We start from the raw sequence: 13124 nt of genomic DNA, 5'->3' as shown, positions 1-13124 counted from the left end.
CCCTCCTTCCCTGTCATTGAGAAGGCAAAAAATTATATATAGGCTACACATGTTCAGTTATCCAAAACATATTTCCTTATTAATCATGTTATGTGGGAAGAAAAAACAAAACAACACCCTCCCATATCACCTCTCCCTCTAAGAAAGCAAGAAAAATAAGGAAAGTTTAAAAAAGTATGCTTCAGTCTACATTCAGACCCCATCAGTTCTTTGTAGGTGAATAACAGTTTTCATAATTCCTTCAAAATTATATTGCTGAAAACATATATTGTATCTAGGATATACTGCAACATATCCAACATATAAAGGATTGCTTGCCATCTAGGGGAGGGGGTGGAGGGAGGGAGGGGGAAAAAATTGGAACAGAAACGAGTGCAAAGGATAATGTTGTAAAAAAAAAAAAAAATTACCCTGGCATGGATTCTGTCAATATAAAGTAATTATTAAATAAAAATTAAAAAAAAATTATATTGCTGAGAATACATGTGTGAGATTTTAGGGATTTGGGTAGTTAATTGAATATGAGAGAGGAGAACGAGGGAGGGGTCAAAGATTCCTTGGCATTAAAGTCATTGAATGATGGTTCTAAGGACAAAAATGCTAAGATCAGAAGGAGGATAAAAGGAGGAAAGAATGAAAATCTTTATACTATTGAGTTTGAAATGTTGGTAGAATTTCCACTACAGATTTTCTGAAGATAGCTAGTGATGGCTCTGGGAGTCAGTCAGAGGAGAGATTAGAGCTAGAAATATCTTTTTTGAGTCATTTAGATTTTTAAATGATTTTAAAACTTTGGACTTCATATTCTTACTCATTTTCACCTCAAACTTTAAAATTAGTGGTTATCCTTTTCCTGCTCATAATCAGGATTGAAGAAAGTGATTTACTCTTTTGAGTTATTCATGGATTACAGTCTAGACTATGACATCCCTTTCTTCATGTTCAGGAATGTATGACACAATACTGGGACTCTCTTTTCATATTATACTCCTCCCTAGGTAGGGAAGAAATTATAACTGAAAATTGGAGTCCAGTCAGTTCTTCATCTTCAAATTCTGTCTAACCGTGTACCTTCCACCACCCAAAAATAAATTTTATTGATATTTGTAATGTCATTTTTCCTTTACAAGACAAAAACAAAATTTTCTTCATTACCTGAATCTGTATCACAGCTATTTTCAGATCCACTTCTTTCATCACCTGTCTAGTGAACTTCCCATAAAGCAAAGGGAAAAAAGTCAAGTCAAATCAATGGACAGATAAACCAGGTCTAAGCTTACATAGAACACATTTTCTCTGCCTCCCTCCTTCCCACCCTCTCTCCCTTTCTCATAACCAACTATATCCAAGTAACAGTGACCATTTCTAACTGTACAGCATTCTACAGAGAAAATTGCTCACTTCTCCAATGCAATGAGATGCATTTCTGCATTCCTTCTTCATGACCAAAGTTAATCTTTATAATTATATGATATTCAGCTTCATTTTATTTTCTTTTTATTTCCATTATTGTAATTTTTTTTTTTGATTCTTGCTACTTCACTCTTTTATTTTTTTTTTTGATTCCTTTAAATCTTTTCCATGTTTCTCTGAATTTCCCTTATTTGTTATTTCTTCTCTCACTTTCATGTATCAGTTTGTTTAGCTATTTTTTGATGTGCTTTCTTTGTCTAATCATTCTTTACTGCCATAAAAAGTGTGGGCTTTGATTTCTTTGTCAGAGGCTAAAATCAGTTTAATCATTGTTTTCTAGAACAGTTGGACAGATTTATAGCTTCACGGGAGTATGCCTGCACTTGTGATTCCTTTACTATTGTTTGAATTTCTATTTTGTCATTATTGTCAGTTAATTAATAAACATTTACTACTATCTGACAAGCACTGTTCTAAGAGAGAAAAAGACCAAAAAAAAAAAAAAAAAAAAAAAAAGCCCATGGTTTGTTAAGTTTGCAGTTCTTTTGAGAAAGGGAATCAGTGCAGTGCAATGGAAAAGAATACCACATTTGAAATTTGAGGGACTTGGGTTCATTTTGGTTCTGCTCTATGCTACATGTATGAATTTGGCCAAGTCACTTCACTTTTCTGGAATTGGTTTTCCTAATCTGTAACATTAAGAGTTCTCTAAAATCCCTTCCAGCTCTAAACCTATGAACCTATGTACTGTTTTGTGTCCTTGACATACCTATGGAAGAATGATTCTTCATCTCATGTGTATGCTACTTGTAGTAACTGAGACCAAAGAAAGAAATTAAAAGCGTAAACATTAGGAAAGAATGTACAGTTATCATTATTTGTAGGTGAAATGATGATTTTCTTAAAACCCCAAAGAATCAACAGAGAACTAAGACATTAGCTTCTATTGTGAATTGTTAACAGTATTAATAGCAATACTATATGACAGAAATCCACAAAAATCATCACTATTTCTATGTAATAACAGAACCCATAAAGAAATTAGAGAAATACTATTTAGAATCACTATAAAAAGTGTAAAATATCTGAGAATCAGACTACCAAGTCATATTCTGGACTAAATATAATTGTAAAGCCAAATATGTTCTTTTCTGCCAAGAATATGATTTTTTCCATTAATTCATTGCATCAAAGAACAGCTAGATCATTCTAGGATTAGACCTAACTAAAACAAATCCAAGTGATTCAGTGTTGGGAGTTAAATAGAGTTCAATGTAGTATTTGAAAACTATGAATAATGAGTACTGCCCATAATGTTTAAAAAGAATATAAAATACTACATTACCTTGATTCTACATTGACTGTGCCAAATAGACCACTAAGTCAGGATAACATTCTCTTAAGGCAATAGAAACTCTGATAAAATTTTCTATACCATCTTTTTCCTGGTTTGGGTCTTTTATTACTGTCTATAGGGAAGCCAAATCCCACCACACTCCCATCCACTCAAGTCTAGTTTAGCCTATATAAAACACAGAGAAAACAATACACAGAAATATACCTCTTAATCTTCCTTTTCTTGCTCCTTAACCTAGCAACTTTTAATGTCTAACTGAAAAAAATATTATAGATAATGTTAAAGCTTTTAAAAAATGTTATTCATTTAAAAAAATAATAAAACTGACCAAAAGGAGGAAAGGGAGATTGGAAGAATTTGTTGAACAATATTAGGAAGAATTGTAAATAATGATTGCCAAAGCCTACATCAATAATTATAAAAGGCAGGTATCTTTAAATAAAAAATGGCTTTTCTCTGAATACAAATCAATAAACAACACTCAAATGCATATATTATTTATTAATTATCTTAATTATTGATTTCCATAATGAAATAAATGCATATTATATTTGATAAACAGTGGGATCATGTAAATTTTGGCATGCTTAAAATGCTGGATAATAGATCTTTACTTTGAATGTGAATCCTAAAGAATAGTCTGTCTGCCTGATAAGTTATTCACCATTAATGTGTTGGTTCTTAGTACAATGTCCAATAGGTATGCTAATTTTCTCTGATAAAAGGTTAATAGGATTTATATAGTGGCAAAATGGTTTTATGAATTCCAATGGAAGGAACAAAGGGCAGAGGAATTATTGTTTACACTGGAAAATAAGCAGTTGAAGCTCAAAAAGGGACTTATCCCAGCTTGCTATGATCCAATTGGGTTTTTGAATATTTGATTGTTTCTTTGTTCACTGGGTTCTAATTGTCTTTCCTTTATAAAACCAGCTAGGCTCCCCACATGCCAATTTAGTGAAATCTCTTTCTGTAGAAATGTAAATGGAGATAAATGCGGCAATCTCTTTTGTTCTGTCTGATATGTTTGTGTATGTTTTCTATTGCTTGAGAACTTCCAGAAAAATTGAATGACACTCTACTTAGATTCTTTGATGCCAATAGAGTCTAAAACATAAAAATCATAAAAGTTGGCATCTAGGGGGGACTTTTGAATATATCTTCAATCCTTTTTATTCCTGATGAAAAAACTACAGCGAAGAAAAAGTTAAAGGATTTCCCCAAAGTTATTGACTGAGCTAGGCTCTAGAACCCACGTTGCAATCTCCCATGTAGCTTAACCATATTTTTAATATGCCTCAGGAATATAAAATTGACAAAAGTCTGAAAAATTGAGGAAACTATTTTAATTACAGAATTTGGTTCTCTTGTAAATAAGGCCTTAAAAGATTCAGAATTGATTGATAATTCATTTAAAACTGCTGGGCACTGGAGATGCAAAGAAAGCAACAACCAGCACTAGTCCTAAGTTCTTACATTCATATATTTATTATGCTAATGGTAGAAAGACAAAAAAGAACCCCAAAATCCTTCACCTCAAGTAAGTGATATTTGAAGCATGTATACAGATAGAAAAATATCTATTGTCTTTTTCTGTCTGTCTTCCTCCTCCTCGAATAACTATAAGGGGAGGGGAAGGAGAAGATAATAGTAAAAGGGGCTAAGGTTCAGGATGAGCTTCTGTTAAACTAAATTTTGATAAAAGGGAAGGAATTCTAAGAGGTAGAAGTGAAAGAGTGCACTCTCAAACATAGACATTCTGGGCAAAGGCATAAAAATGATTCACAGAAAGAACCTGGCATCTTAGAATAAAATATAGAATGTATTAAAAGGAATAATAAAAAGGCAGAAGGTGATGTTTTAAATGCTCTCAGAAATAATAGAGAGCCATTGATGCTTCTTTAACAAAGGGAATAAAATCAGTTTTCCAATTGTGTAAGAGAAGAGAAACTGGATATGGAAAACCAGTTATGTGGCTATATCAAAAATCCAGGGGGGAAAAAATGATAAGGGTATGAATCAATGTAGTTGTGGAGTGGAGTAATTGGATTAGAAGGAATGGATACAACAGATGTAAAAAATAGTAAAACTTAACAACTAATTGAATAGTGGAATGAGAAAGATAATATAGTCAAGGATGATTACAAGGTAGGTAATCTGGTTAAATAAAAGTATAGTTGGTCCAAAATGTTTAATAGGTAGTTGGTAAAAAAGCACTGGATCTCAAGAGAGAGAAACTGAGGTTGTTTATTTTGATCTAGGATTTAAAGATGTAATTGAGGGATAGTGAATACTTCCACAAGGTGGTAAAGTGAATAGGGCACTGGCTTTGGAGTCAAAGGATCTTGGTTTAAATCATGCTTCTGTCACTACTTATCAAGTTATCTAATCTCTGTGGACCTCAGTTTATTTATCTGTAAGTTGAGAGGTTGGGGGATTGGATTAGATGGTCTTGGTCCCTTGCAGTATTAAATCAATGGTCTGATGTGGGAGATGTCCAAGACTTAACATGTAGACACACACACACACACACACACACACACACACCCCTGAACTAGACAGTACAACATAGATGTTGATACAGCAAAGACTGAAAAGGAGCATCCAAGCAGATATATATGGAACAAAGAGGAGCTATGTCACAGGTTGCAAGAAATTGACTTCAGGTGCTATAAAGAAATATCAAAATTTGAAAGAAATTTTATATAGGGCCAGTTATAAAGGTGTAGTAAGGAATACAAAAGAAATGAGTAGAGTCCTTGTTCTTGTAGAGGTTATTAATGTTTTTATGTATTTTATGGTTTTTATGTATTTTATAATATTTTATGTATGACTTGAACTGACCCCATTTAGCTACAAGTAGTTTTGTAATCAATAGGTCTAAGTCATTTGATTGCCTGTGGCTTTTTTCTTTTTTCAATCTCTTCTCCATATCTTGGTGGTGTCAGGATTCTCATCCTGTTGTGATCGAACCTACTTCTGTTCTGAATGGAGGGAAAAATTCACTCGGTGCAGCAGTACATCCCATGGAGCAGGGAGATGAAAGAATGAGTGGAGGTCTTAATTATATGAGTCCTACAGAAGAGAAGCTGTCCGACAATATTTCTACTGCATCAGAAGCTTCAGAGACCGCTGGCAACAGTAAGCATAATGTTTTATTTCTAGAGGGATTTAGTCTGAGTCTTATATTAATGAAGTCTACACTTTAAGAAATACCAAAATAAGGATAACAGGTCACAATCCTCCTAAATCAGTTGTAGATATAAATATAACAGTTGAACCAACAAAATTCTTAAATTCCTTATTACATTTTTATTTAAATACAATTTTCCATTGTTTTTCACTTTTTTATTATCTTGTCTCTTTACATTCTAGTATATTACTCTTTATTTTTAATCTATAGATGTTAGATTTTTAGGAATAAAACTTACAAAATGTAAGTTTTGTAATGGGAGTATTATGCCTTTTTTAGGCTCTATTGATCTTGCAGTTAATTCTAAGGCAAGTATATCTTAGGTTATTTTCACCTCTAACAGTGAAGATCTTTGACAGATTTGTGGGAATTGTGTTTTTGAAATACAATGACGATATAATTTCATTTGTTTCTGTAACATTGAGACCAAACAAAAATTGCCATTTTAACATGTTGTCTCTTGATTATATTTAACATTTATATAGTACCTTAAAATGGGTTTAATACTTTATATATATTGTTTCATTTTACCCTCACATCTTAGATATTCCAGAAAGAAAGTAACTTAATCATGGTATTTACTTTCTAGAAATTTGTAATAATCTAAGACAGTATTGGTATGGATACACAGATAGATTTAACACATTAAATCTATATAACCTTGGATAAAAGGCTGCCATTACTTGGAATCTGTATTTAAATTTATGTTTTTGTTCAAAGTGAAGTAAAAATAAGAAAAGATCCCATCCTTTCTTTCCTTCATAGGTTTTCTATATTCTGGTACCCCAGGGGCTGATATGTGTTTTGCTAGACAACACAACACTTCAGACAATAATAATCAGTGTTTACTTGGATCCAATGGGAACATCTTACTACAACTCAATCCACAGAAACCAGGGGCTATTGATAACCAGCCTTTGGTAACTCAAGAACCAGTCAAGGTAAGTAATTTGACATCTTAAATATTAACTTATGAAAAGGTTTTCAATTTATTCTGTTAGTCAACAAGTTGAAATGTTTTTAGAGTGGACATCTAAAGGCATTAATAGAATTCTAAAGACTTTTAGCTACTTATATTATTCCCGGAAATATGTTGGTCTTTTTGGCATAACTGTTGGGGAAATACAGCCTTCTCTAAATTTTAAAAAGTTTTTAAATACACCAAAAAATAGTTTGCACTTATTTGTAAAGGCATAGATTAAAGTTTTACATAATTTACCTTGTGATTATAAGTGGTTTATTTTGGAGGCAATTATTTCTCTAAAAACTAAAAATTTTGCCTGACCACATGAAACCAGCCTTAGGAATTTGAGCTGATTATTTATTTGTTTGTTTGTTTTTATTTATTTGTTTGTGGGCAAAGTGAAACAATTCTCCCCTAGCCTGCTGAAAAATAACCTTCATAGTCTATCTTTCCTACAGGCTACATCTTTAACACTAGAAGGGGGACGATTGAAACGAGCTCCACAACTGATCCATGGCAGAGATTATGAAATGGTCCCAGAACCCGTATGGAGAGCACTTTATCATTGGTATGGCGCCAATTTGGCCCTTCCTAGACCAGTAAGTATAGCTGTTAGTTCCTTTTCATTCTCTTCCAGAATAGGTAATGGTTACTTTCAGTAAAAGATGCCTTAGTTATTTTCCTGTCTTCTCAGTAGACACAAGCATATTGTCACCTAACTGAAATAGCACTTCTACTGCTATATATTGCTGATATAAAAGTTGAAAGTTTCCTTCTCAAGCACTTTTATTCCCATTAGATACAGACAACAATAACAGGAACTAGAGATCATGCTGTTGTGAAATGTCTTTTTGTGGCATCTAGGAAAGGAGAATAGCCTGGAGCATAGAACTTTCATCATAGTCCTGACTGCCATTCGCTAGCTGTAGGTGGTATTAGGGAACTCTTGTCATGTCTCCGGTTACCAGTTTTCTCATCTGTAAAATAATGAGAGTTAGAATAAATACCTTTTTAAGGAGTCTTCCAACTTAGTGGTTTTTCTGTCATTTTTCTTAAAATAAATATTAGACAAGCAATTTGTCAGTAGTATGTAACTGTTTTCTGTTCTAGAAATGTTGGGAACTCAACCCTTCTAAATTGTTTTCTGCTTTGCTCTCCTCCCACACTTCCTTTTTTAAGGCATACTGTCATTTGATTTTGAAATTAGAGTATATGACATGAAAATATTAATGTTTTATCTATACCAACAATTTTAATTATGATAATAAAAGAAAAGCCACATTTAGTTGTAACTCGTTAGTACCCTAGAGGCTTATTGTGACACTGTTCTGAGGGTACTTGGTGTGTAGTTGCTTCAGTAGATCAGAGAAGATGACCTTCTAATAATATATTTGTGGTGTGTCAGTAATTTTATTCCTTTGTGTTGATATCTAGGCTAGATCTCCCAATAGTTCTGTTGTTATATGAAGGTTTTGTGTAATGTGAGTTTAATCAGCAAATGTATTTAGTGCCTTTTCTGTAATACATTGGAGATACAAAGATTAAAGATTACAGATACCATGTCTTTATGGAACTTTTTAGAGTCTTTTATATTAATTAACATAGAAATGTGATCATTAAAAAGATGGATCCAAAATCCTAGGTAAAAATAACTTGAGGAAGAAGAAATTACTTTTAATTGAGGACATCAAGGAAAGTCTTCATATAGTCTGTATAAATGGTATGGTTACATTTTTCTCCTTCTTATCTTCCTCCCTGCAATAATAGTTATGTACAATAAAACCTTGATATAACATTCTGTAAATAACATGCTAATGAACTTGGATGTTAGCCACCATAATATTAATCCTTTCTCCTCAAACCTATTAAAGTTCTATTTTATTTGACATTCCGGACATCTAGATTTTATATATTCTTAAAATATTGTATCTCTAAGCCTTCTTTGATCTTCACAGAAAATATTTCTGCTTTTCTTTTCCTGAAGACATCTTGCATTTAGACTGGATTTTTGTTATGAAAAGTTTGTATTTAGAGTCAGGAAGAGCTGGTATCAAATCCTGCTTTAGACTATTTAACTATATGATGCTGGACAACTTCCTTAACTTTTCTGGCCTCAGTTTCCTCATCTGTATAAAAAGAATATTCACTTCATTCATTGACTGTTGAAGTCCCTTCCAGTTTTAACTTTTTGACTTTATGTTCTTGTGATATTTTTAACTAGCCAAAATAAATTCTCTAATTAGCTGTTTCTTTGTTTTTAATAGTATTTTTCCAGTTATATATAAAGACAATTTTCTAAACATACATTTTTACAAAATTTAAATTCCAAATTTTTCTCCATTCTTCTTTCCCTACCCTTTTCCTAAAATGGTAATTAATTTGATAAAAATTATTTATGTACAATCATATAAAAGATATTTCCATGTTAGTCATGTTGTTTAAAACACACACACACACACACACACCCACCAGAAAAATAAAGTGAAAGTAGTATGCTTTGATTTGCATTCATAATCCATCAGTGCTTTCTCTGGATGTAGATAGCATTTGCCATCATGAGTCCTTTGGAATTGTCTTGAATCATTATGTTGTTGAGTAGAGCTAAGTCATTTGTAGTTGATCATCATACAGTGTTTTTATTCTTCTGGTTCTGTTCATTTCACTTTTGTATTAGTTCATATAAGTCCAGTTTGTTTTTTTTTTTTTTCCTGAAGTCCGCCTGCTCATCATTTCTTATTGCAGTCATATGCTGTATTCCATTACATTCATATATCACAGCTTGTTCAGCCATTCTTCACTTCATAGACATCTTCTGTATTTCTGTGGTGTTTGCTATCACAGAAAGAGCTGTTAAAATTATTTTTGTTCACGTAGATACTTTTTCCTTTTTTTAATGATATCTTTGGGATACAGATTTAGAAGTGGTATTGCTGGATCAAAGGATAGGCACATTTTAGTTGCCCTTTGGCCATAGTTCCCAAATTACTCTTTGGAATGATTGGACAAATTCACATCTCCACCAACAGCGCATCTTATTTTCTCATATTGTTGTGATCTTAAAACTAAAGGCTATAATTCTTTTTTTTTTTTTAATAACTTTTTATTGATAGAACCCATGCCAGGGTAATTTTTTACAGCATTATCCCTTGCATTCACTTCTGTTCCGATTTTTCCCCTCCCTCCCTCCACCCCCTCCCCCAGATGGCAAGCAGTCCTTTACATGTTGAATAGGTTACAGTATATCCTAGATACAATATATGTGTGCAGAACCAAACAGTTTTCTTGTTGCACAGGGAGAATTGAATTCAAAAGGTATAAATGACCCGGGAAGAAAAACAAAAATGTAAGCAGTTTATATTCATTTCCTAGTGTTCTTTCTTTGGGTGTAGCTGCTTCTGTCCATCTTTGATCAGTTAAAGCTCTCTTTATCAAAGAGATCCACTTCCATCAGAATACATCCTCAAACAGTATCGTTGTTGAGGTATATAATGATCTCCTGGTTCTGCTCATTTCACTTAGCATCAGTTCATGTAAGTCTCGCCAGTCCTCTCTGTATTCATCCTGCTGGTCATTCCTTACAGAACAATAATATTCCATAACATTCATATACCACAATTTACCCAGCCATTCTCCAATTGATGGGCATCCATTTGTTTTCCAGCTTCTAGCCACTACAAACAGGGCTGCCGCAAATATTTTGGCACATACAGGTCCCTTTCCTTTTTTTAGTATCTCTTTGGGGTATAAGCCAGTAGAAACACTGCTGGATCAAAGGGTATGCACAGTTTGATAACTTTTTGAGCATAGTTCCAAATTGCTCTCCAGAATGGCTGGGTGTGTTCACAATTCCATCAACAATGTATCAGTGTCGCTGTTTTCCCACATCCCCTCCAACATTTCACATTATCTTTCCCTGTCATTGTAGCCAATCTGACAGGTGTGTAGTGGTATCTCAGAGTTGTCTTAATTTGCATTTCTCTGATTAATAATGATTTGGAGCATACTTTTCATATGTCTATAAATAGTTTCAATTTCTTCATCTGAGAATTGTCTGTTCATATCCTTTGACCATTTATCAATTGGAGAATGGTTTGATTTCTTATAGATTAGAGTCAGTTCTCTATATATTTTGGAAATGAGGCCTTTATCAGAACCTTTGATTGTAAAAATGTTTTCCCAGTTTATTGTTTCCCTTCTAATCTTGTCTGCATTTGTTTTGTTTGTACAAAAACTTTTCAATTTGATATAATCAAAATTTTCCATTTTGTGGTCAATAGTGATCTCTAGTTCTTCTTTAGTCATAAATTCCTCCCTCTTCCACAGGTCTTCGAGGTAAACTATCCTATGCTCTTCCAATTTATTTATAATCTCATTTAAAGGCTATAATTCTTGCTGAGAGTGTCAGATTAAGTGTTCCTTTCAGTGAGTCATGTACCCTGTTGAGAATAATGGTTGGAAACTGGGAAAATATCTTCACAGTTAAAGGTTCTGATAAAGGCCTCATTTCCAAAATAAATAGAGAACTGACTCAAATTTATAAGAAATCAAGCCATTCTCCAATTGATAAATGGTCAAAGGATATGAACAGACAATTTTCAGAGGATGAAATTGAAACTATTACCACTCATATGAAAGAGTGTTCCAAATCATTATTGATCAGAGAAATGCAAATTAAGACAACTCTGAGATACCACTACACACCTGTCAGATTGGCTAAGATGACAGGAAAAAATAATGATGAATGTTGGAGGGGATGCGGGAAAACTGGGACACTAATGCATTGTTGGTGGAGTTGTGAACGAATCCAACCATTCTGGAGAGCAATCTGGAATTATGCCCAAAAAATTATCAAATTGTGTATGCCCTTTGATCCAGCAGTGTTTCTATTGGGCTTATATCCCAAAGAAATACTAAAGAAGGGAAAGGGACCTATATGTGCCAAAATGTTTGTAGCAGCCCTATTTGTAGTGGCTAGAAACTGGAAAATGAATGGATGCCCATCAATTGGAGAATGGCTGGGTAAATTGTGGTATATGAATGTTATGGAATATTATTGTTCTGTAAGAAATGACCAGCAGGATGAATACAGAGAGGACTGGTGAGACTTACATGAACTGATGCTAAATGAAATGAGCAGAACCAGGAGATCATTATACACTTCGACAACAATATTGTATGAGGACATATTTTGATGGAAGTGGATTTCTTTGACAAAGAGACCTAACTGAGTTTCAATTGATAAATGACGGACAAAAGCAGCTACACCCAAAGAAAGAACACTGGGAAACGAATGTGAACCATCTGCATTTTTGTTTTTCTTCCCGGATTATTTATACCTTCTGAATCCAATTCTCCCTATGCAACAAGAGAACTGTTCGGTTCTGCAAACATATATTGTATCTAGGATATACTGCAACATATCCAACATATAAAGGACTGCTTACCATCTAGGGGAGGGGTGGAGGGAGGGAAGGGAAAAAAATGGGAACAGAAACAAGTGCAAAGGATAATGTTGTAAAAAAAAAAAAAATTACCCTGGCATGGATTCTGTCAATATAAAGTAATTATTAAATAAAAATAAAAAAAAAAAAAAAAGAGAATAATGGTTGGCTTGAACAGATTAACAGTATTTGTTGTTTTATCTTCTAAATGTAAAAAATTAAGAACTTATTTGAATCAAAAGAATATATAAAAATATCTTAAGTCTTCCCAAATTTAGGAATACTAAATATCAATATTCTTTCCAGATAAAATGCTTTATTATGGTTGAAAATGACTAATATTTATCCTTGTACTTAATCTATATAGGGAAACAATAATTTACAAATGAAGATTCTTATTTGAATCTATTATCTAGGTCTTCTAGATGATATTCTAAGAAGTACATAGAGGAAAGTAGTAGCATAGTAGTAACTAAAAAAGAAATGATTTTGTTTTGAAAAGTTCAATAGTGCAACCTATAATTTGGTCATGAGATCCCGGAAAGTAAAACATGTTATATTATAAAAATAACTTTTTTAGTAGTTCAGTCTTTGCTAGAGATTTGTTATTATGTGGTTTGATTCCTGCAGATTTTATAGTAATAGTGGTTTATCAAAATTCTGCTTAGGCAGAGATTGGGAGTAATTAGGGGGGATTTATTGGTTTTTCAGGCATATATGCTTACTTAGGAAGAGAGGATTTTTCATTAATATATA

General features: G+C 33.0%; 1 protein-coding gene across 4 annotated transcripts in view; it reads left to right on the top strand.

The window, feature by feature from the left end:
• Positions 1–13124, top strand: part of USP32 (ubiquitin specific peptidase 32) — a 242267-nt gene that overhangs the window by 168969 nt on the left and 60174 nt on the right. For all 4 annotated transcript variants that reach the window (XM_051994086.1, XM_051994085.1, XM_051994084.1 and 1 more), the window contains 3 exons: positions 5719–5911; positions 6729–6904; positions 7386–7526. In XM_051994086.1, the coding sequence (XP_051850046.1) occupies positions 5719–5911; positions 6729–6904; positions 7386–7526 (510 nt within the window). The remainder of the gene's footprint in view (positions 1–5718; positions 5912–6728; positions 6905–7385; positions 7527–13124) is intronic.

This window comes from Antechinus flavipes, chromosome 4, assembly GCF_016432865.1.
Source record: "Antechinus flavipes isolate AdamAnt ecotype Samford, QLD, Australia chromosome 4, AdamAnt_v2, whole genome shotgun sequence".
NCBI classification, from domain to species: Eukaryota; Metazoa; Chordata; class Mammalia; order Dasyuromorphia; family Dasyuridae; genus Antechinus; species Antechinus flavipes.
This window is presented reverse-complemented; position numbering and strand designations above follow the sequence as displayed.